This window comes from Ambystoma mexicanum, chromosome 1p, assembly GCF_040938575.1.
Source record: "Ambystoma mexicanum isolate Mex_15411 chromosome 1p, UKY_AmexF1_1, whole genome shotgun sequence".
Taxonomy (NCBI): domain Eukaryota; kingdom Metazoa; phylum Chordata; class Amphibia; order Caudata; family Ambystomatidae; genus Ambystoma; species Ambystoma mexicanum.
In genome coordinates this window covers 533,911,477-533,936,452 of record NC_090921.1, presented here as the reverse complement: position 1 = coordinate 533,936,452, position 24,976 = coordinate 533,911,477, and the positions used below count along the sequence as shown (strand labels likewise).

The 24,976-nt window shown below is 47.5% G+C and overlaps 1 protein-coding gene across 2 annotated transcripts in view; it reads right to left on the bottom strand.

Annotated features, from left to right (window-relative positions):
* The window catches only part of LOC138574944 (GRAM domain-containing protein 2B-like), a 295,997-nt gene that overhangs the window by 29,369 nt on the left and 241,652 nt on the right, over nucleotides 1-24,976 (bottom strand). For both annotated transcript variants that reach the window (XM_069649444.1, XM_069649445.1), the window contains exons 4-6: nucleotides 3,157-3,226; nucleotides 2,961-3,064; nucleotides 2,483-2,581 (exon numbers count right to left, since the gene is read on the bottom strand). In XM_069649444.1, the coding sequence (XP_069505545.1) occupies nucleotides 2,483-2,581; nucleotides 2,961-3,064; nucleotides 3,157-3,226 (273 nt within the window). The remainder of the gene's footprint in view (nucleotides 1-2,482; nucleotides 2,582-2,960; nucleotides 3,065-3,156; nucleotides 3,227-24,976) is intronic.

Here is a 24,976-nt window from a genome sequence, read left to right as displayed (position 1 = left end):
GTGTGTGCGTCCCAGTTCTGACTGGCATATGCAGGTGCCTCTCTGAAACCAAGTGAATCCATTCCTTTGTGTAAGAGACATTTCCAGAATGCATGGGTGTGCTTGGAGGAGGCTCTCCCATGAGTTGACCAACCCTGTGCTTGAATTATGCTTGGTGTTCTGATTGGATGCTGTGTTCACTTACTAGTTCCGGAGGTGTATAAAAGCAGACCCCCTTGCCCACTCACTTGGTCTACAGCTGGACCCCTGAACCTGCACTCTGAACCTGCACTCTCGAGGAAGGATGGAAGCACTGCCTCAGCACTCATTCACCACACAAAGAATTTGTTGGGGAAGCGTTACCTCTCAAAAGAAAACTACAACTAGTCTTCCCCTGATTCACTGGAGACAACTGGACCACAGCTCCTGCTCAAAGGCCTCATCTCCCTGAAGCTCAGGAATGTGGCTGCATCGCTGGACCCAGAAGCGGGTGCCCCTTTTTGACAGGACTCAAAAGACTCTGAGATGAACTGACTTGAGAATATTTACCACAGGACTTCAGGCGGGCAATTTGGTCCATGTCCCCTCACCTGGGCAGCTCGAGAGGCCTTGTGCAGCCCTTCCTTTGACCACACCAGCGACCCACCTTTCTGATACATCTTCCATGACCCCCTCTTCTCAGGTCTGCTTTCTTCAAGTTTTCTTCTACCGCCGCTCTTCATCGGGGTCTTGCTAAGCTGACCCCCTCTTCAGAACCTAGATCCTGTGCCCAAGGACAATGAAGGAGCCCTGCCTGCCCGGCTGAATCGTGAATAGTTGCCCTTGCCAATGGTCCGGGGGTCCCATCAGCATCAGTGGACTACTGTCATTGGACCCCTCGGTGGTCGCTGAACAACGCACATAGCAAAGACCTCTGGAAAGCTCAGCCACATCCTGCAGACCTGTGCCCCATGGTATTGCTCTCCTGACCCCCCTGACACTTCCTCTATTTCTTCCTTCCGCCGGCCGCCTTCCTCATCTCCACCAACTCTTGAGGGTCTCCCTCCAACACGACTCCAGGAATTACGCTTTGTGGGCACTTTCACACGGAGGTAACTTTTTCAACTGAAGACTGCCCTATTCACAATACAAGTCCCACTTGGTCTCATGCGAACTGGTCTACCTGAACCAAACCTCTTTAAATACCTGTTACTGCTGCTTCTTTTTCAGAGAAAGGATTTTTGTTTCTAAAAATACCTCATTCAAAAGTGACACTTGCTATATTGTGATTTCTCTGTTTGACAAAGTTTTACTTACCTATTTTTTATATTTCTCGTTGCCTTATGCAAATAAGTACTCTTGGTGGGTAGATAACACAAAGTGTGCAATGTACCTGTGAACCACCACACTCCACCTCCTGAGAGCTAGGCCTGAGCTGCTCTACCACAACTACAACCTGAAGAGCCCAGCAAGCTTCAGGGAATGACTAGTAGTACCTGAGTTGGGAATATACCACCAGGGCCTTAAGGGAAATCTCCCTTGAAGTGATCGGTTAAGCCCTCTTTTAAAGCCAAATGGGCCCCAGTGGTTGGTGCAGGCTAAGCCTATCATACTGAACCAATCCTCGGTCCCCACCAAAAATCTTCTGTTATGCATGAGGTCAGGACCAGAGTACTCTGCAACAGGGCAGACAAGGGGGTGGCAACATATACCTAAGTCCCACCCATCTCCCTCCCTGTTGTAGATCAAAGTGTCTCTCTGGCTAACTGAGCCCTCTGACTCTTGATTAAAGCACAAGTTTGCCTTGAAGTTTGTGCTGGGAGCAGACTTCCTGTCTCCCCAAAACCACATACTTCTCCCCTCTGAAAGTGGTTAGCTCTGCAGGGGTAAATAGTGGACCCAGACATGCATTTCACTGCCTTTCATACAGAGGGCTAGGAACTTGCTTCAAATTGACACATTGCATACCAAAGGGTGTTAGCCTCGCCTTTCCTGTTGTCTATTCCGGCAACAAAGCCCTTTCAGGCTTTTTTCAATGATCTCTCATTAGTAAGCACTGCCACCAGCCGGAGGACAAAAGGAAAGCAGATCCATGGAGCCATTTGATATTTAAATTAGGGTGCCCATGGTGGAGGAAGGTGTGCCTTCCCCCTCTTTGAGATGCTTTGATACACCCGGGACTGTTACATTCCAGCTGAATATGACATGGGAAGACGGCGTCTGTAGGCTGTGTCTTCCTGGAGTACATGTGACTATGCGTTTTGTGCGAGAAGCAGATGGACTGAGCGCGTAATGGCCTCACACAGTCCTCAGAGTTCGACCTCCCATCATTCATTTTCATTGATGAAAAAATCCAAAATCCCAGGCGAGCGCACTCTCCCCATGCGGATGGTCGAATTCCTCAAAAGGGCACCCTCCTACAGTCATGTGACTGTCCAGAGGGGAGGGTGTTGCAATGGCGACCCACTTTCTGTTTCTTTGGTAGGCAGTTGAGAGCCCAGAATGAACAGCACAGCAGTCTTACCTTCTCTCCTTCCCAGGTTTTGATGCTTAGGGCATTGGGTACTAGCAGGGCAGTGTTGGCTTTCTTCAAAATGGCTATGTCAGAAATTCTAATTAGCACCTGTGAATGCAAAGAAAAGAGAAATAATCCACGTTTGACAAAAGCAGTCAGTATCTGTACATGCGTGTAAAGGGGAGATGCACTATGTATGGAGAAAGAACCAGCACCTGGGAATGTACAGAAAGAGGAGGTAAGCAATGTGTGGCAATGGCAATCAGCAGCTGTGCATGTGTGTAAAGGTAACATAATCAATGCACGGCATGTGGAATCTGCGCCCACGCATGCACAAACAGGATAGGTGAACTCTGGAAGGGGACGTCAATCAGCACCTGCACAGAAAGCAAGTTCATCTATGATTCGTGGTGTGCAGGAAGCAGAGGGAAACCATTGCTGGGTGGACGAATCAGCACCAGTGGTAAGAGGGACACGCGTGGCTTACCTTTATCTCTTTCCGCAGCATGGTACAGTAGAAACCGATGTAGTTCGTAGAGATATAGATCCGCCCCTGGCACAGAACCTCCTTTTGCCATGCGCATGAAAAAGCTGGAATTTAAAGGAAGAAGAAGCAAGAAGTTAGTGACCTGGTGGAAGAGGAGATCACTAGAGACAGCTCCACTGATCAGAGGATCGCTTACAGTCTATAAGATCCTCCTCCTCGGGCACCTCTTTGAACACCCGGTGGAAGGTGAGGTTGTGCTTCGGCAACTGCGAAGGAAACAAATCGAAGGAAAATAAATGAGGGGTGAATACACGCGAGGACAAGCAGGACGGGCTCAGGCACTACTGCTCTGATGTCATGTTGTGTTAATATACTTTTATACTTGGAGCATGGTTCTGCAAAATGGAGGAGGTACATATGCCCTAAAGTGTTGTTATAATTGAGTTGTGTTTCTAAGGCAGATTTGGATCATTATACGTTAGTAGATAATGTCATTTTGTCAGGAATTCTGCTTTCCTGTTTAACCCATGTCCAGAAAGAAAGGCTCTGGAATTACTCAGGTTGACCCAACCCAACTCAGCACATCCTACGATTCAGCTTGATTTCCCTCCCCGTGAGACTGGTAGAAAAGCAAGCAGCCCCTTGCAAACTGGCAGCTTGGGCATACCCAATTCAGAGGGGGCTAGACCCCCAAATTAAAAGCCACATGTGATCACAGATAAGATTAATTTCTTGCCAGGCACATGTCATCTTCATTCAAGGCAAGACATGACTGCAAAGAACTTGTCCCAGGGTTGGATAATCTTCACAAAGCCTCGGGGAACTAGAAAGGGCAGGTCCATTTCACTCTTCCACCTCACGAACACAAACTGGCCAAAACCTTTCTAAAATAGCGACCCATTCCATTCAGGATCGTCTCACGTGCAGCAAAACCACAACCATGGTTGTCGCCCTATTGCTCACATGTCATTCAGCTTGCACTGTACGGCACAGGCCGGCTCGTCGACCGGTTTCGGACGATCCGAAATGCAAATGTAGGACACACACTTATCATTCAATGAATTTCAGTGGGAATTATACCTATATTTGTTGGGGATTCTGAAAAACCGAATGGGTTTTACTGCTCTGTAAGTCAACAAACACATCGCTAGTCAGTCGCTGATATAGTCTACCACCTTCCAAGCACATTTTCAAAGCAGTCCCTCCTAAAAGAGCACACATTCCCAGGGGTCAAGTCCTAAATATTAAAGTGGGAGGACTCATCAACAAATGCAATGGTATGTGACATCGCCAGAAATTAGCATATCAATGTGAAATATGCACATTTCATTAAGTTGGCTTTGCATAACCACCCAAATTGCACTGGACGAATGGCATTTGCCTTTCATAAAATCAACACACACACAAAACCAAGAGAGGAAAAGAATATTTTCTTCTAATAGTGTTTTTGAAAACGTTAAACTCCAAGAACCAATACAAATGTTTTCCCTGGGACTTGTAGTACCGAAATGGAACATTTCGTTTTTAGTTATTTTTCATCAGGTTATATATATAGTGCAGTGGTGAAGTGTCCGGTCTACAAACATGACGACTGCAGGTCGAACCCAGAGGTCGGCTTTATTTAATAAATTAAGACGCCATTCAAGGTTTCACATTTTAGCTGGGGGGGACTGAGTCCCCCCTCTGAAAAAAGTGGGTGGACTCCGTCCCCCCGCATGTACCCTCGACTTGAGCCCTGACATTCCACCATGTGAAGGGAGCATCTAGACTCTGTAAAAATAAAATCGAAGGGCAAACGTAATAGCTGCCATTCCCAAAATATGCACCGCTCTTTTGAAGTGGATGTGGTCTAGTGATAAAGTCGCCAGCAGTGGAACGAGCAGGCATGAGTTCTAATCCCGGTTTCCACAGATGATCAAATTATCTGATTTTAGAAAAAATACCTTCATCACCCTCTGCCTCAGGTTGCCTTATCTGCAAAACTTGTGAGCACATTAAAAGGGATGTGTTAAAAACGTACTGGATTTTATTGTAATGTATAAAAGGAAATAGGATTATAGAAAATATGTAAACAAAAGATAGTTCCTATGCATTTTTGATTAAAATAGGCAAATAATGACTAAAATTAAAACAAAAGCTAGCCGATAGAACATGTAGGGTATGCAAAGGTTTTGAAATCCTTACATTGAAACATCACAGTTATTAGAACAAAGACATGCTCATTTTACACAATTTCTTCATAGTGTTAAGGAATTAATGTTAACGGTGCTGGGCTCGGATATTAGCCGGTACTCCTCTGATCCTGGCAGCTATTCGTTTTATATGATGCATTTTTAAAGATAATTAACTAAATTTGGATGAAATTGTGTAGTGATGCCATTCAAATGAAGTTTTTAAATTTAAACGGTATGTAAAATGTCTATGCTATGCATTGTAATTCTGCAAGATGTGTCTTGTGTAAACGAATTCACAATAAAAAATTTAAAAAAACAAGAGCTATTCGGAAAAATGAAAGTTATGTGCCTTAAAAGAAACAATGTTGAAAATGCCTTGGTTTCTATGGGGAAGAAAAATAACAAGTCTAAAAGATGTGAACACACAAACGGGTGATGCGTGCCCTGTATTGCTCAGAGGACATTTCACATGTAATCAACTAAGACATATGCTCTCCTCAGTTCATGGGGAGCAAAAGTGGACAGGACGGGCAGGGCCAGTGGAGGAGGAGGTGCAGTGAGAGGTATGTGGTGAGGGATGGGGAGTGAGCGGACTGTGAGTGGGGTGGGGAGAGGAGAGGGAAGGGAGGTGTCTGGGTTTCTGGTGGTGGCCCCGGAATAAGGAAAGCAGGGATAATGGGGATTTAATGGGGTATCGTCAGGGTGTCCCCCGGAGAGGTAGGATAGGAACAGTGAGGCGGGTGGAAGACATGGCATACAAATTAATCCGTTTTACAGCTGCCATTGTGCGATAGACTTGGGCAAACGAAAGTGCAAAATGTATTCATTTTACAATGGTAACGTAGGCCCCAAATGGGCGGCCATGTTTTAGTAGGGGCCGTAGCCTAACTCCTGTAACAGGAGCCCATCATCCATCTTTTAGAGCTCCAGTCAGAGCCTATCAGAAACATGTGAAGCAGAATATTGGTGGAAATGGCTAGTTTTCTGCAATGGTATCCTAATAAGTCTGATAAGACGTGAATGGGGCATGCAAAGCAGAGGGGACCAAGCCCTACACAGGTACAAATTCATGTTGAATCTCAATTCCATGTTTATTATTGGTAGATGGAGTGATTGAATCTGCTCTTCTTTTTAAGTCAGAAAGTTTTAGTCTACTTTGGCTTGGTCAGGTGTAATGTTACTTTACACATATATTTGTATCAACCTTGGATCTAATCAAAAATAAGTTACAATGATTATGCTTTATACAGGTTTCTGGCAAAGAGAACTATACAATTGTTAAAACCTGTATCCCTCCTAAAACCTGTAGATGGTGGCTTTTTGGGGTTGCTATGGAAACATCGCTAAATGCTCAAATTCTCAGAGCCACAAAAGATCTTTTTGATTTGTATTCTTCATTCGCAACGAGGGAGGAGCGTTCAGCCAATCAGGTGGCTGGAACAGCGGGGAGAATACACATTCTCCGCCCGCTGTTTCAGCCACCCGAGGCCCTGGTGGCGCCATCTATTTTCTTTTCCTTGAAAGTGGGGAGGCAACAGGGAGCATTGGGCCTATCTTGGCTCGTGCTGGCGGGCCATTACCGGCCATGGCTGCCCGTCACAGCGGGGGATAAAGCCAGAATATTGCTGGGAAAAGTGAAGCTTGATTTAAGCGTGGCATGCCACAATCATGCATTTTACGTAGATTTGGAAAGGACAATGTAATGTAATTTGCCATTGTATAGTGCCTTTTTCTATTGGTATGGCTTCAAAGCATCCTAGAAGAGTAACAGAATGAATATCCTGTAATACGATAGATACACACACGAGGGCAACATACTGACAGGTCTGGCTGCTAGGGAACCAACATAGCATATTCATGAAAAAGCACCTTGATCAATTATTGTAATAATTAAGTAGAGAAAAGTGAACATGTGTGACAACATTGCCAATTCACTACTATGCTCCAGGCAGGAGAGTAAATATACACATGGCACTTTGAAACACAATGTGTATAGGCGCTATATAAATAAACCATCATATCATATCATATTCTGTGAATGCACGCATTCTGAAATTCTTAGCAAAAGTATTTGATGGTTTGTTCAAAAGAGATTGTACAATTCTACACTGTAAAATAAGCTGATGTTTCAATACGGCCACTATATCGACTACGTGTTTTGTAAATTTTTATTGGAAAATGAACTTAGCAGGTGAATTGAAATGGACAATATTTATGCTCAATGCATTTACATTAAAGTGCATGTATTTCCTGGGTCTTTAGTGCATGGATGTTTAGATAGTGTATGAAGTATTATAGAAACCAATCGTCTTGGGTACGTTACAATCAATCAATAACTCTTTAAATGTAATTGAAAAATTGCACCAAAATACAAGCGAGAAGCTAATGATTTCCTAAACAGAAGATGAACAATATTTCCTTTAATTTTACTTTTCTAAGTCTAGAGGAGGCAAGCCAAACCCCCATATCCCCTCTCGGAAGAAAACAGCACAACGACATACATTGTTTTTAAAAACTCTCTATACTTAAGACATTTTTACAGATGAAAATTCTTTAAAAGAACAATGAGCAGCCTAATGAAGTTATTTTGTGGTTTCCATTCCTTTGACTTGTTTGGGTAAGTGAATGGTTTCCCAGGAATAACATGTTATTAGAAAGTAGGTAAAACCTGGAAAACCTCGTCCATCTCTTATACTCCCACAGCCATCAGTGGCTGGTTGATGGTCTGCCAGCCTATTATACCTCCACGCCCCAGAAGATGGTCTGGTTCTAGGCAGAGGATCCAGTCCCAGTTACTGGTTCCACAGATGGTGGGTCGGGAACAGACCCATGGCGCTCAGGTGGGGTGGGCTAACAGGATGGCCAGTTGTATGAACTTTGTATGCTTGAAAGCCTTCACGGGCTGCAATAGGACCCTCATTGCAGAGAGTGGAAACTAGCAAATGAGGGCTTGTCGACAAGGAGGCTCACCGCATCCTGCTGCTGACATTTACCTCCAGACAAAATGAAATGTATCTGACTCTTCCCCAGCCCTACCCAGGGAGGACTGGCACCATTTGGCTTGGTGGGCCGTGGGGGGAGCCTAACATTGTGGCCCATAGTGTAGGGGTCCTTGCCCATGCTGCAGTGCCCCCAAACCACAATCCAAACCGTGAATGTGATATTCAAAAATCCTTGTGCAGTAAAACACATAGGAACAAATAATTAAGTGCTGCCACATTAAATTAAACAGTGTTTTATATTGGGCTTCTTGCCAGAATCCAGCCTCTAAGTGTGCGATTGTCTATAGAACAAGTGTTGCTCTGCGTTGTCTTGATTCCAAGACAAGTGAGTTGCCCCGAGCTATCCTTCCGGTCCAACATCTCATAATATCCTGTAGCCCTGTGGAGGAATATACTGACAGCTCCCTTAACCATAACCACATAACTCATGGCCGACTACAATAATACGCTGCACCTTCCACCATTGCCCCCTTGAAGTTCGGATGGCCCCAGTCCACTGGAGGAACGGCAAAGAGGATGAGTCGATGGACTAATCAACTGCTAAATTTTTTTATGCAATTTGTTTACAGCACTACAAAAGGACAACTTTAAAGCCCAACTACTCTTTGGGTGTGCTCCAAGCAAACAACCGGGCACATACATAGTATAGTAGACTGCAGCACGGATCCATATGTATTACAAATACTATTTTGTATGTAGTGCAGCATAGGTGGAAATGTCCCTTAGCTTCCTCATGGGACCATCACTTGTGTCCCATGGTTCTCTCTCTTAACTCTAAAGTAAAATGAAAGATAAAGGATTTACTGATGTAGGCCTTTTTTGGTCTTAAAGCTATTTCGAATGTGCAAAGCATCACATTTTTCATGAATACAAACTGCATGGTAAAATACATGATTTTCTAAACCAATTTGGTCTGTTGGCTCTTACATTTGTGCTCTCAGTTCAATTTGTGTCCCTGCGTGAGCTTCAGGATTTAAAATTGCCAGGATCTGGGAGCTATTTTGCTTCTTATTGCTAAGAAAAGGTTATAAATCTGCCCCTTGGTGCAGACTTGCTATGTGCTACCTCCTGCTTACTGGCCACTGCCAGAACCCAAGAAGCTGATTTTAGCTGCTACTCAACACGTCCTTATTACAATCCCTGAGCCACCCAATATTGATTTTCACATTCCCCCTACACCAGTATCTTTCCTGCTTAGAAACAGAAAATAATGTTTTCAGTTTCTATGCAAAGCGATGGGAAACGTCCACTAAAATGCATGCCCCCTCCCATGCCGTCACCAGACACACAACGTAGGCTGGTGACCCGGAAGTGGACCTTAAATTGCTTTGTGGCACGCATTCTCGTCCCTGAAAACAAGAAAACGGGTGCTTGCTTGAAGTGTAACACACAGATCTGTCTCCGTGAAATACAACCAAAAGGGTTGCTTTTGTGTATATGCCAGCTGGCACCTATAAAGGGCTTGTACGTATCATTATGCTGGATCCATAGTTGGGCTGCACAGGCCACATGACATTCCCCAGGTCTGTTTCTTTCAAGTCCTATCTTTTATTATTGGTTTGATGCAGACACAAGGGTGAAAGGGAGAATGCTTATGTCTCCTTTCTCTGACCATTCGCAGCTCACTCGGAAGGGGCCATTAGCATTCCAAAGCCCCTCGTGCTGTGTATACTGCACAGTAAATGGCTGCACCCCATAAGCCAGATTGTTCTAGCTAGTCTGTGATGTGTCTAATTTGTTGACATGAAAACAGTGTGGCAATGACTCGTGCACATTCTAGTCACAAGATGCTTGTGTGAAACAATTCTGTGATGTGAAGACAGATAGGGCAAGTAATGTATTACCTTGCGCAGGTAATACATTTGCAAGCTGCAGGGTTTTACAATTGTTTTTTATGGACTCCTTGATTTCGGGAATAAGGGATGTTTAAAATGAATGTTGAAAACAAGGAAAGGGGTGTTTTCAAAAAATGGAGACACGTATGGGTACAACTTTAGACACAGAGTGCCACCACCGAGGCTGGCGATCACTCACCCAGATTTAAACAGTTTATATATGTTTCACTAAAAGGCTCCCTTCACGTCTTGTCTCTTTTTATAGAAGACATGTAAAACGCTTGTGCTAAATGGGGTGTCTATGCCTTTCCTACTGCAGGTAGTATGATGCACAGAATGTCCTACGATTCTCTACACAGGTCTCCGAAGTTCTAAGTAGGCCCCACAGTCTCACAGGGCATATCCAAAGCAAAGGAGAGGACGAAGCATGAGGAGGAAGAAGCAAACAAGGTCCACGAAACGCAAAGATCATTTTCAGAAGCAGCTGGAGCCCGGCACGGCCTTTCTAGTCTGAAAACACCAAAACTGAGATCTAGGCCTGGGAGAAAGTATTGGCTTCATTAATGCTTTCCAGAGTTAAATAGCTCACCCTGTTAAGCCTAGGTCTCTGGTTAACACTCATACATGGCATGGCTGACTCTGGAAGACTGTATCCTCTATACAGTAGGCAGCCCAAAACTGTGTAGGGTTAATGAAATACACACTGGCTGGCAGAAGCATCTGTATAAAAGTGACCTGCATGAACGAACCAACAAAACATTTTGCTCTCATACCAATGGAAGCAGAGAAATGTAAGCAGCCGTCATCGCTGCCTGTCCTTTTACTGCATATCACTCTGCCAGCGCCATACGAAAGATTTGTTGCCAATGCCATCAGTAAGTGTCTTGATACGCTCAAGCGCGTGTAGACTCATTTTACACGTTAGACTGAGTTTAAATATGAGGAGAAAACACAGAAGGCTAGCCCTGCTGGCTTAGGGAGCACCATCCCTACCAGCCTGGGAGGCAAATGTCCTCCTGCCCACGCCTGCCCCATACAAGCGAGCCCATTCTGGCACCATCTGGGGAGGTTCTACTCAGCGTCATCTTACATCACGTTTCCATGATTGCATTTCCGGCTTTCTATTCTGGGGGCCTGAAATGCAATGCTGATCCCCAGGCCTCTTAGAAGATTTGATCTCTTTCAGGAGTTGTAGCCAAGGGACCTCACACCACATTCCTACACAAGAGTACATGCTCCTCAGACAAAACCATTCGCCAAACAGGAAGCGGAGCAAATTCCTGCAGCCGGCACTCGGAGGCCGGAAATAACCCTCACGGCCATTGTGCTGCAGTAGCATGTTATTTAATTTCTAGCAAAACATATTGTCAAGTACGGTTTAATATCCGGTGATCTATATTTTGGTAGATTCGTGGAACAAAGACGTAAGGAGGTGAAGTGATTTGCCCAGGACCATACACTTTGGTAAAACGGTAAAGCTGGGATTAATACTTGCGTCTCCTGGTGCAACTTCTGACAACTGAACTTGGTCATGCACCATTCAGGTCATAAACCACAACTAAGTTACCCAGGAATCTTTTTAAACACACCGCTTTCAAATACATGGCAGTCACTCAATTCACACTTTTCAATACACGTTGATGGAGCCTGGGCTTGGGGCCAGTCTGTCCTCAGATAACCCCACTGCCATCCAAAGCAGAGAGCTGCTTACTTTGACTGGAGAGTCACTACACGTCTACAACCGTCTCCCGCCCAAAGTTAAGTCAACTCCGACGTCTCCAAAATGCATAGACACTGGGCCGCTTTCCCAACTGAAGCCACGGTTGCAGGCCTTGCTCTAATCACTAGCAGATGTGTGCCGGCGTTTATTGGCTGAGCTGACGGCAGATGATCGCTGTTCTTCATTACCCAAACAGCGGTGCTTCTCGCCCACCCCCAGCACGCCACCTCTTTTGCATTATGGGGGCTACGTGTTAGGGAGATTTATCAGTGTTATGCTTAATCCCCTCTCCTAGTGAGACCCCCAGCACTTTCTGCAGGACTTCTGGACCTTTTTCTTCTTCTCCTGAATGAGGGGAGCCCTTTTCCCCTCATTCATTCTTTCTGCTCTAATTATGGGAACCCAGCTCCGTATTTTATGGAGTCTTACTTTCATCCATACCTTTTAAAGGCATCTGTGTTTCACTTGTGCAGCACACAGCACCCTATGTGCAGTGCTGCAGGGAGTCCTTTGGGCTCTCCTTTCTGTATTCTTTTATGTTCCTTAAGAACTATTATTCTTAAGGATAGAGGGATACTTTTTACCCTTTCTTGCTTTTTCGTTTAGATCAGCACACACCACCGTATATGGAATGCTGAGGGGATACGTGCAGCATCCCCTTTCTCTCTGCTCCTGTAACTTTGTAGTTACAGTAACAACCCTATAGTTATGACTGGTGGCAGTGGACGTGTTCTATCCATTTATTGCAATTTGCCACCACAGACTGCATTCACAGCCATTTCTTGTATGGTTCTTTTTTTTACCCTTCTTCTGCCATCCTGGGAGGGGAGCTCTTGATGTGAGTTTTGTCTTTGGCGGGAACCCTTTGTGTAGCCTGCCGAGGCTCCAGTGTGTCTGCGAGGACAGTAAGCATGGAAGGATCCTGAAACTTTGCCAACCTTTGTCTGCTGATGTGCCTGAAAGAAACCAGTTGCCACTGGGGGGCTGGCTCTCATAGTTGGACAGCCATCCACCCCTTTCTGTTAACTGCAGGGAGGGTTTGCAGAGGATGAATGGGAAATCGTGATAAAAGGTGAGGTTCCTGAGGCAGACGGCAAGTTGACCACTGGAACAGAAGATCCGATTCAGAAGATGACCAGAGATGCCTGCAGACTCTTCCAGTAACCACGAATGGACCACTGCTGTCCTGACCGTTTTCAAATTGACAGAGGAGCTCCAAAGAGCAACACTCCTTCCCTTTGGCTGGTGGGGCCAACTAGCCATAAGATGACCTGCAGAACGAGCTATCCCTGAGGTGCTGTGACCATCCAGGGCTGCAAACTGCCAATAACAGGGGACCTCTGACCCAATTGCAGTGCATCATCTTCCTGAGAATGAATCCTCTCAGAACTTTGGTGAGCTCCAATTAGACCTCTAGAGACAACACCCCTCTCCTCAAAGTCCCCTCACCAGAGTGCAGGACTGGAGAATTGAGCCAGATTGACAGGGCAGTGATCATTCACTGTTGGAGCTTGTAAAAAGGCACCAAAACCCCAGACCGACATGGGAGCACAAAGAATTCCTTGCTGAGGGTCCTTTTTCTTGACTGCCGTCGTGACATCCCTTCCAGCGTCCTTCCTTTCATCATCATGACCAAGGACCAGGAGACGGGGTCCACCACTTCTGCGTAGGAAAGAATCCAGCTGCATCTTCTTCAATACTCCTCAGGTACTGTGTGGCTCGGGGTAGTACTTACTTCCAGCCATATTGTTGCTGAAGTGCTGTATCTGTTGTTTGAGTGTTCACCCATATCACATGCCCAGCCCAAATGCTTTTGGGCCTATATGTGGTCATTTCCAAGGTCCCTGGTACCTTGTTTTATTCTACCAGAGCATCCTACTTGAAAGTAATTGAAGTATCCTGTGGAATGTTACCATGGCTGCTGCTGCACATCACTTTGCACACCTCCTCCACTGACTCTGAAGAGAACTCTTAACTAATTAGGGATGGAATGCTAAGTATTGCAATCATTGAAAAGTATTACAAAGCGGTAAATTGCTATTACTGGTTCTGAATAACCCTTTTTCCTTACAACCGAACATTGTCTGAGCGACTTTAATATGTGCATTGAACTATCATTGGACTGTGGTCCTGACTGGTACATTCAATTGCTATTGGTTTGAAAAAGTGTTGCTGTTTTTTTCTATTGTGTTGATTAGTTTGAATAGTATTTGCATACCTGAATATAACGTTGCCTTGTGTATATCAAATACATGTGTATGTTACTACAACTACAAGCGTGTGAGAGGTTTTTTGGGCCCATGCATTGACCTTACCCACAGCTCACATCCTCCTCATCAGATAAGCCTGGCTGCTCTGCCATTCTAGCAAACCTTTGGGTAGTACAGGCTTATACTAATAATTGGGGCCTGTATGCCAAGGTATAGTTATACAGAGTCTCACCTGCTGGTAGACTCTAGGAGGAAAACTCCCCATAAACTACGTCATCAAAGACATGCACTGGAACATCAAGGAATAAAGACCCAATTTTTCCTATGCTAGGCGTAAGTAGATCACACAGTGTTAATGATTTACTCCCAGTGTATATAAAACCCTACTTTCCCTGTGAAACTAAATCCATGACTACAAGTACCAGAGTGCACCGGGCCGGGATACTCTGCGCAGAGCTGAGATCCCTGAAAGCATAGCTGAATCTGGTGTATGTGCACAGCTTGGGGCCAGGGGTGGACTGGCCTATACGGAACTCTGGTGATTTCCTGGTAGGCCCTTGCACCCTGGGCCTCTTTTGTGTGGTAACCGACTTTATTTCCAAATTTCTCATAGGAAAAGTGTTGGGCTTGCTGAAAATGTGTAATATGGGACCACTATGAACATGATTCCTAGGGCCTCTTTTGGTTCCCAGGCCACCCCTGCTCTGGGCACATTGTAGGAGACGCAGTTTTGGAGAGGTTATATTTGGGCTGGATTTAGAGTTGGTTCCGTTTTTTGGGTTGCAGAGAGGGCCTGATTTACAAAAGCCTTTTACTGTGTTGCAGTCCCACTGAAAACCGGGTTGCACAGAGAGCCAGCTTTACAAAAGACTCTAGCCTGGCTAGCCCCGGCCCACTTAAAGCCCTGCTTGTACACCATTGTAGGGCGAGTACAGAGGTTTTCTTTACCATTACTTCAACCCATGACTTTGGCAGCTTGGCTTAAAGTCCAGGGCACTTACATGGCATGCGCGGTGTGCACTCGGTCAGGCGTGCTCGGTTCAGGTGTACTGCCAGGGCCATTGTTCGGTTCCCTCTCTCTTATTTGCTCTGGAGGGTGTTGGGTGTGCTCGTGTCTGTGTTCCCCAGCTACGTTATCAGAAATCTCCACTTGCCACTCATGACCGAGTAGATAAGGGGAAAGCAGGCCCTGGGCAGATTACATTACGTCGGACTTGGCAAGCAAAGGCTTTGGCTTTGCGCGGGCTGTGTTAGGGCAGTTCCCCTCAGCATCAACACACTTGTTCTAGTATGACGCATTAATTGACAGAGGATTGACATGATGCCGAATGAATGCCGACGGGTGGCGGGGGTAATTATCAAAGCGGATATTTATCAAACAAACAGTGTGCTCATCTCTGCTTTAGAGAACAGTGGCTGCACTGGCAGGAAGACACCTACCAGAGGCCATGAAAGGTCTAAAATTGACCACAGCTCTAGGAACATCGAAATCTGTCCAGAGGTCTAGCAACATCAATGCCTGTCCAGCGTTAGAGCAACATTGATGCTGTCCCGAGTTCTTGCAACACCTGTCGATAACTGTCCACATGTCTAGCAACATCAATGCCTGTCCAGAGTTCTAGCAACATCAAGATCTGTCTAGAGAGGCCCAGGAAGAATTCTAGTAACATCGATTCCGGTCTAGAGTTCTAGCAATATCAATATCTGTCGAGAGGCATACGCACATTGATGTGGGCCAAAGGTTCTAGCAACTTCGGCCTAGCAACATCAATGCCTGTCCAGATTTCAATCAACAGTAATATATGTCCAGAAATTTTGCAACATCAATGCCTGTCCAGAGTTACAGCAACAATAATGCCTGTTCAGAGTTCTAGTAACATCAAGATCTGTCTGGTGGTTTAGCAATATTGATGCCGGTCCAGCAATATTGATGCCGGTCCAGAGTTCTAGTAACTGTCCAGAAGCCTGTATTGTGCCTAGCAACATCAATGCCTGTCAAGAGTTCTATCAACTTCAATAAACTTCAATATTTGTCCAGAGGCCTAGCAACACTGATGCCTGTTCAGAGTTCCAGCAACATCAGGATATATCCAGTGGCTTAGCAATATTGATGCCTGTCCAGAGTTCTAGCAACTGTCCAAAAGCATGTCTCGTGCCTAGCAACATCAATGTCTGACAAGAGTTCTAGCAACTTTAATATCTATTCAGTGGCCTAGCAACATCAATGCTTGTCCAGAGTTACAACAACAATGATGCATGTACAGAATTCTAGCAACATCAAGATCTGTCCAGTGGCTTAGCAATATTGATGCCTGTCTAGAGTTCTAGCAACTGTCCAGAAGCCTGTATCGTGCCTAGAAATATTGATGCTTGTCAAGAGTATTGCTATGTTGGTACATCAGCAGAAGCTTAGTGATGGAGAAACCTGTCCAGAGGCCCACCGATAGTGATATATGTTATAGGTCCACCAGCGTAGATGTTTCTCAGAGCACTTCCGATGGTGATACCGTTCTAGAGACCTAGTGAGGTGTACTCTTTTCCGTTGACTAGGAAAAGTTGATGTCCATTCTGGGATCTACCAACTTTGAGAACTGCCCCAGGCCTAGCCATACTGCCGCATGTTTAGTGGTCTTGCTACATCGTGCAAGCTTTACGCTGTGAAAATTGTAGACATCAACATACTTGTTGACCAGACAGATCAACAGGATGCAACAGAAGCTCTCGTAGACTTGGCGCCAAGGTGGCAGTTCGACCCTGAGCACCAGGGTAAGTGGAGGGCAAGCTGAAAGCAGTGGGGTTTTTAATTTATATTCAAGATAAGCAGGTGGTGAGGTTGTACGGGTCAAAACATGGGCAAGCCTGAGACAATCAGCATCTTCCCTTCAGTGCCTAGACATATCCATTCTGAGCGAGTGTGACGCGAACTAATTAATTAACGATTAGGCCGACCTGCAACCATAGTGGTCTCAAAGGGCTGACCCTTGTCCGAGTTTCAAGGTGTCTTTGACCCCACCCAGGGATCGCCAGACCTTAGTCGCCTGAAGGAAAGTGGAAGTTGTGGGGTACAAACAGGGCTTTAAGTGGGCCCGGGACTGAAATCTCGTTTTGAGGCGGGGACCTGCCGGGGCCAACTAATCTCCCCTATCAGCCCGGCCACTACACGAAAAGGTTTTTTTTCTAAAGTCTGAAGCTCTCGCTCGTGTGGGAGAGCTTCAGGCATCAGAAAAAATTGCCTTTCAGCCATAATGCTGGCGCCGCACCTGTGAGGCATCCCTTTAAGCAAGAGAGGCCCGTGGGCTGGTGCCACCATTATGGCGAAAACGTGAGGCCGCTGGAAGCAGAGACCTTGCTTTCTAAATACTGATTTTCAGGCGTTTCAGTTTTAGGAAAAAGGCCTCAGCTTCCAGCGGCCTCACCCTTTGAGCTTTAATGGTGACGCTGCCCGAGGGCCAGCGCCACCATTAAGGCTGAATAGGTGAGGCGCTATCCCCTGCTAGGATAGCTTCTAGAAAAGAAATGCGGAGATCAGCACCCTATCCCCCATGGGGCGAGGGTGCTGATCTATACAAAAGGCTGCCTGGCAGGGATGCCAGTGGTCCATTGAGTTGGGGCTCGTTGTGGGGGCGTGGCCTAACAGGCCAGCAGGACCCCTGCCATTAGGCCACACCCCCTTGATGAGCCCCGGCTCATTTTGTAGTGCCACTTAAGGCACTGGGTACAGATGAGAAAAGGTATAGGAAGAATGGATGGGAGTTTGTGGTTTGCAAGGTATTGGGCCTCATTACAAGTTTGGCAGTAACCCGCCGGTGCTACCGGCGGGTTGCTGCCGAACGCGCAACACTGTTCCATGGCCTGATATTCCAGTGCCACTGGGACATTACAAGTCCCTGCGGCCCGGGATATTAGGTGGTGAAAAGTGCACGTCACTATTCCTTTGGAATCCTATATGTTGCCAACGGTGCCGGTGCTTCCATGAAAACCGTGCCTGCAGGAGCTGGTGCCCCCGGCATACCTGCCATGAGCAACGGCCCCTGCAGGCATAGTTGTAGTCTGGCGGTCGGGAAAGGGTACAGGTACACTGCTACCGGCCTCCTTATTTATGTACTGCCAGACTTGGAATGAGGGCCGTTGATTGAACTGTAAGTGTACAGTCTGGATGCATGTGGCGTCCGAAAGGTGCTCAGGCTATCCTAAGTATGCTGTAGGCATGGCTGAGCCGGTCCTCTCCAGGACAGACTGTGCCTTCAAAGGGTCTAGAGAAGCAGGCTGCCAAGGCCGGGGGCACAAAGGCCAATGCATATGTGCTGCTCATGCATAAGAAAACAATGAAGAAAAGCATAAGGACTGGAAGGCGACGGCTGCAAGAGGAAGATACGGAAACACAAGCTGCATGATTTACACCCCAAAATAATCAGATTAACTGGAGCAACTGAACGTTTTGAATAGTCGAAAAATACAAATAAGATTAAACTCGAAGGTCCAAAGAGGGTCATACATAACCGAAGCCTCGTCTCATCTCTATGCTTTGCTACAGGAATCACCAGGGCCCGGGAGCAGGTGCCACAGGGGAAGAAACTGTCTTTGCCAGCTCTTAATGTTACACTGACATTGTGGATGCCCGCCCGGTGAGGTAGCCTGGGCACACCTTGCGCATTTGCAGTCGTGCGTGGGCTCAGGTGGCTCCGCCACGCCCTGCTGTTGCCCAAGCGCCCAGTGACGGCTACGCTGCCAGCTGGAGGCACCGCGCCGCAGCTCGTTAGTGGCAGCTCTTTCTGTGAGCGATTTTAATTAGACCCCAGTGCCACCCATGGTTGGAATACATGGCAAGTCTCCAGGGAGAAAAGATGGGCAGCTTAAGGGATTAGCACAGCTGCGCCCTTCCCTGCCACCAGGAAGGGTGGCTCTCCGACGATGTCGCTGGCTGGTAAAGGAGCTTAATGTATAGGGGTCGTGTATGGAATGAGAGGACTGCCTGCCAGAGAGGCGCGGTGCCCTCTGCACACTACATGGTCAAGTGCTAAAAAGAAAAAGTGCGGGGACTCATTAACATACCAATTGAATGTGGTGTCACCAGAAATTAGCGCATCAAATGCCCTCTGGACAAAAGTGGGGGACTCCAACCACCTGTGTGTGTACCCTTGACTTGAGCCGATGAGATGCACCATCTTACGGGTTCCCCGGATGCGCTTGGAAGAGGGCCACATTGCGTAATGCCAGCACGGGCCATACCATTTCATCTTGAGCTCCCCCACCTACACCTGCACTCCCATTTAGTACAAGAGTCCCGATTTGCAAGGAATGGAACGCTTTTCTACCCAGCATGTGAGCTTACTGGAGGGTGCAACTAATCCATTCCTTCCTAAAGACACGCTGGTAATCACAGCTTTCTGCTGGCCTTGCCTCGACTGGTCTGCAGCAGTTCCTGGAGGCGGTAACCCGGGCCACTCACAAGGCATAGCCAAAGAGTCAAGTACTGGCGTTAGCCGGGAATAACTTCTAAGAACAACATTCTAGGTCAGCGGGGAGGAGCTCCACAGAATGGCCTGCCGATTATACTGGGAGGTGGCTCGCGGAAGGGCCGGCTGCATCAACTGAGAGGTGCCGCGCAAGGGAGGCGCTTCTCGGAACATCATATGGATCTATTTGGTAAAAGCTTCTTGGAAGGAGCTGCAGTGACCTGGTCACAGCTCATGAGAGTGAGAAATAGCCCTCACTAACAAGGAGCCCCTCGGTTACTTGGGTGTAGCTGCTCAGAACAAGGCCCAAGTTTGTCTTAATTAAAATGAATGCATCTTGTATAACGTCTCAGGATTTTAACATGTGCTGCTCTCTGTTGTCTTGCTTCCAAGACAAACTGGGTGCCCCTGAACTATCCTCCCAATGGTAGATTCTTGCATCCAAGCAATGTGTGAAGGATGCCAAGAGCTGCTACGGCCATGCCAGTGGATGCCGAGAGCGGCTCCGGCCATGCTAGTGGATGCCGAGAGCTGCTCCGGCCATGCCAGTGGATGCCGAGAGCGGCTCCAGCCATGCCAGTGGATGCCGAGAGCGGCTCCGGCCTTGCTAGTGGATTTCTCTGTGCTCCATCCGGTTACCAAGCAAACTGAATTCTCTCTCACTGGTGCCTTTTTTTCATTCCCCTAATTTTGACTGAGGCCCTAACAAGTGTTTGTGGGGGCTTTGTTACCTCCCCGACCGGCCGGCCGGCACAGACGGTTGTTTGCACCTTGGTGTCCCCCTTTGCCCTTTGCTATGCGCTTGCCTTCTTCCTGTCTGTGTTTGCCATATAGTGGCGAAGGGTAGTGGGTTGCTTTGTTGCCTCCTGTTGGACATGCTGTGTTCTGTCCCACTGTCACCTTGCCCCTCAGATTACTTTCATGTGCTTTCTAGCTGTGGGGGCTGCCCCCCCCCCTCCGCAGCACTGGCCATTCTGGGATTTGTGGTTGCACTTTTCCCATTATGAAACTCGAACTACAAGTCCCAGGATGCAAAGAAATCAGTACTGGATAAGCCCCTACAGATTGGAATGGGTGATGTTGGCAACTATGCAAACCTGAGAGAGTGGCATGGATAGGTGGGGACAGTGGGAAAGGCAAGATTGCGTAGGTGCTGTAAGTACTTGGGTTCTGTGTGCTGCTCTGTTTGTAGGTGGCCTGCGTGGAGGACACTGAGGCATTTGTGTTCAGAGGGGAGCCTCGTGTGCCTGTGCTGCCAGGGTGCATTGGCCGAGCGGGTGGGTGGAAAGGAAGTCTGCTGTTTGATATCTGTAGGGAAGAATTTTAAATAGCTAGCTTGATGTGCGCTCTTCTTGCCCCTCTGCTGTACGTCATTTCCTCTTAGCTCTTCGCTTCTTCCCGCCCAGGGGGCCTCTTCTGCATGGAAGATGCGTAACGGCGCCACAAGCATATATCAACCAACGAACATGACAAAGCGAGCGGCCCTCCTCCTGGCTCTTACTAGGCGAACCACTGGAGATAATCTTATTATGGGCATGGGATCCTCATCAATTGCTGTGATAAGGCATGTGGAGATTTCCATCGCTACCCCGAGGCCATGAACAATGAGCGCCCAGCTCCTGTAGCCTGTCCGCCCCACTCTGCCGCAGTGTCGCTGAACGTACTTAGCCCGTTTTAGGGGACATACTAGCCCCTGCAGGGGGCGCTCGAGGGACGTCCCACATAGCGTGGGCGTCCCTCTGGCAGCCCCCTGCCTGCAGGGAGGTTCCCACCCCTTCCGCTGTGTCACGGTGGGGGGACGGCATCCCCTGGGGCGGGAATTTCCGGCCGGGCCCTGGGACGGCCTACAAATACGGATGAGGACTGCAAAGGGACAGCGAGGGGCAAGTGGGGGTATAGGATAGGGTTCCAAAGGATGTCTAATGCAGATGGTTTCTAATATTACATGTTCTGATTACAGCGAGGTGTAAGTTCAAACAAAGGTAGTTTAAATTGCTTCGGCGCACGGTACAAAGTTGAATACTTCACAAGACGGTAGGGTGGGAGTAGCGACAGGATGTTAAGGAAGACCTGCAGGTTTCAATTCGTATTCTATTTTCATTTTTCAGCGGACATCGAGGTGTAAGTGGGTGCAAAGGGCAGGTTTTTATGGTGCTGGTGGCAGGGGGGACATTGGTTCCAAGTTTTTTGTCCAATTTTGTGCATTGACTAGGGGTGTGTCGGGTAAAAGGTTTAGAATGTTTATCATGCTTCAATTTGTATCAGTTTTCTTTTCATTTTCAGCGGAGTTCGAGGTGTAAGTGGGTGAAGGGATTTGTGGAATTTGCTGGCTGTATCTTGTACTAATTGTTCCTTTTTGTCACCGGCGGAGTTAGGGGCAGTCCTAGCCGGGGAGGAGTTTGCCACGGCTTGAACCATGGGTGGTTACCCAATGGCCGTTCCCGAGCCAAAGTCGGAATGGTGGGCATTGGATCCCTATAGACATTGGAGACTCCTCACCTTCATGTGCAGTGGCCCGAGGGAGAAGCACTCTGTGCACCAATCTGGCGCGGATGTCAGGTGCCTTGGGACATGCCTGTAGGCGGCAAGGGGACACCGGAACAGTCAGAAGTTGCCCCACCTTTTGGGTGCTAGGTGTTTTTTGTGGTATAGATGGTCATGAACCATGGTGCTTTAGGGCTGGGACTGCCCCCCCCAATTTTGTTGTATGCTCCAATAAACTGTGATCTGTGTTTCCAAAATGTAAAAGGTTTTTGGACTATTATTCTCTGACTGATCAGGTTGGTTTCCAAGATATGTCATCTGTACACAACAAGGGGGGGGCAAATGGGGGCTGACACTGCTATGCTTTTACACCAGTAAGTAGCAGTTTGTGTCATAGACAATTGTAGGTGTGGCCTACAGGCGCGACCAACGGATGCCATAACTGTATGGAGCGCAGCAGTGGGTAACGTAGATAGCCCAGTTGGCAGGAAGTTCAGAAGATACAGCTCCTCCACTAGCTGGCTGTCTGTCTTTGCTGCCACTAACCAGACCCAAAAAGCCACCCTCCCGCCCCCGGCCTGCAAATGTAAAGTGACAGTTGTCCCCAAAAGAAGCTGCACTGGACGCCAGGTGCAATGGGAACTCTCAGAAAATGTGAAAACAACTCTCTCAAAGTCTGTTATTTATTTGAACTTTTGGATCGACACTTTTTTTTTAGCGCCATGGCATCTTGAACAGAATCACCAGCGTAGTAGTGTCAAGGCGCTGATCCTTGTCGTATTGTGCACCTGCCAGGGGGTGGGAGGGGGGGGGAGGCGGTAGTCTGCTGGGAAGGAGAGCAAGAGCACACGGGTGATGGAAGAGGGAGGGAGGGAAAGCAGCAGAGAAGGTTGCATGTGAGTGATTCACCTGCCCTGTGGGCTAAAGAAGCTGCTGGGATAACATGGGTTGTTTATGTTACTTGCGCCACACCCAGAGTGAGCGCTTGCGACTTGGAGAATAATTGTTTTTGTATCGATCAACTAAATGGTACTCCTTTCATCGACCTCTGAATGCTTGAAAGTGAGGTGTCCTTTGTGAGATTCATATGTATTGAGCGTTGGTAGCTGCTAGGGGGGCTGAACCAGCTGAGCTATTTTACCAGCCACTGATACATATGCATTCATTGTGGGTTCTCATGAGCTCAACTTTAATTAAAGTGGTTGGAGAAAGGTAGGAGGACGTTTTGTTGAAAAGAAGGAAGGATGTGACTGGAGACATTCCCTCTGGTGCTGTTTGTCATCGTGTGTGATATGCAAATAGCGCATTAAAGCCATCTTTGTGTGCAGCCAGCGCTATGCAAGCAATCCACACAACACATCCCCACTTTACAATAACACTCTTCCTCAATTGTAAAATTCCCTCGATCACAAAAAGGCGAAGGGCTCCACGAATTCACCCTTATCCCAACCCATTGCCCCGAAACCCTTCATATGTGCCAATAAAAACATGTTGGTAATGGAAGGACAGCAATACAACGTTTCCGATGATTTCGAAGCGGAAAGTGAATTGCTTGACTTTTCTTTATTTCATTTTTTTATATCACGAAAAATTGTTTAAGCTCGTATTGTTTATGGAAAACATGATCTCTTTTGATTGCCTTTACCTCCCCGTTTTAATCATGTTCAGGCACCTTCTAATTTAATGCATTTTTCACATACCGAAGGAATGGGCGTCAAAAAAAGTTCTCACCAAATAATTGTGTCCAGGTTAAGAGTCTTTACATATCTGAGATACACGGACAAGTCGAGTATTCAGAGACCGGGTAGACTGCATGTGTCAGAGCAAGGCCAGACCCAGGCCCCCTTTTCCCATGTCATCCCCTGGACAACTCACCTGTGCAGATACAGCCGACCAGACCCAGGCCCCTTTCCCATGACATCCATTGGGACACCTCACCTGTGCAGATACAGGCGGCCAGACCCAGCCCCCCTTTCCCATGCCATCCCTTGGGACACCTCACCTGTGCAGATACAGGCGACCAGACCCATGCCCCTTTCCCATGCCATCCCTTGGGACACATCACCTGTGTAGATACAGGCGGCCAGACCCAGCCCCTTTCCCATGCCATCCCTTGGGACACATCACCTGTGTAGATAGAGGCGACCAGACCAAGCCCCCTTTCCCATGCCATCCCTTGGGACACATCACCTGTGCAGATACAGGCGGCCAGACCCAGCCCCCCTTTCCCATGCTATCCCTTGGGACACCTCACCTGTGCAGATACAGGCGGCCCCCTTTCCCATGCCATCCCTTGGGACACCTCACCTGTGTAGATACAGGCGACCAGACCCAGCCCCCTTTCCCATGACATCCATTGGGACACCTCACCTGTGTAGATACAGGCGACCAGACCCAGCCCCCTTTCCCATGCCATCCCTGGCGACACCACACCTGTGCAGATACGGGCGTCGGCTGCTTCTGCCGCCTCACGTGTTTCAAGGGACAAGCAAGTTGCGTAACACGCGATGAGTATGGGTGGAAAAATGTCCTGTGATGCAATTGGCAGAGCGCGAGCAGCCGCGGGCGAATTACACACGTCCTGCCTGGCTCATGACACACAAGCGGTGCCCCCGCTCCTACTACGAAGGGATACTACGCCTCTGCCCCGTCATTCCTAAGCAGCTTCCCCCAAAACCACGCTTCCTGCTGCGCAACAGGGAGGGCCCCAACAAGCCTGCTTACCAAACTCTCGCCGCACCTCGTCCTTATCGCCTGTATATACAGGGAACACTAGGCACTGGGAAGTGCCCTAGGACATTGCGTTAAAGAAACCCCCTGTCGCAATACACGTGCTTCCCAAAGCACACGTGCTTCAAGATGTCATCACACCTTTTTTAATCGCAGCCGTGGATCAGCAGGGTCGGACTGGGGCAATGCATTCCTGTTCTGACAGAATGTTTGAGTCGTACCCAAGGGGGAGGTTTTTGATCAAATGTGATGGAAAGTGTGCATTTTAAAGAATGTGTTCTTAGTTACACTGGTCAAAATACTAGCCGCACAGTGTAGTAACTTATCAAATTGGCCGACATTTGGCTCAAAAGTGGCCCACCTTGACCAAAAAAAACCGAGCCCACACTAGCATTTTGCGTTTTT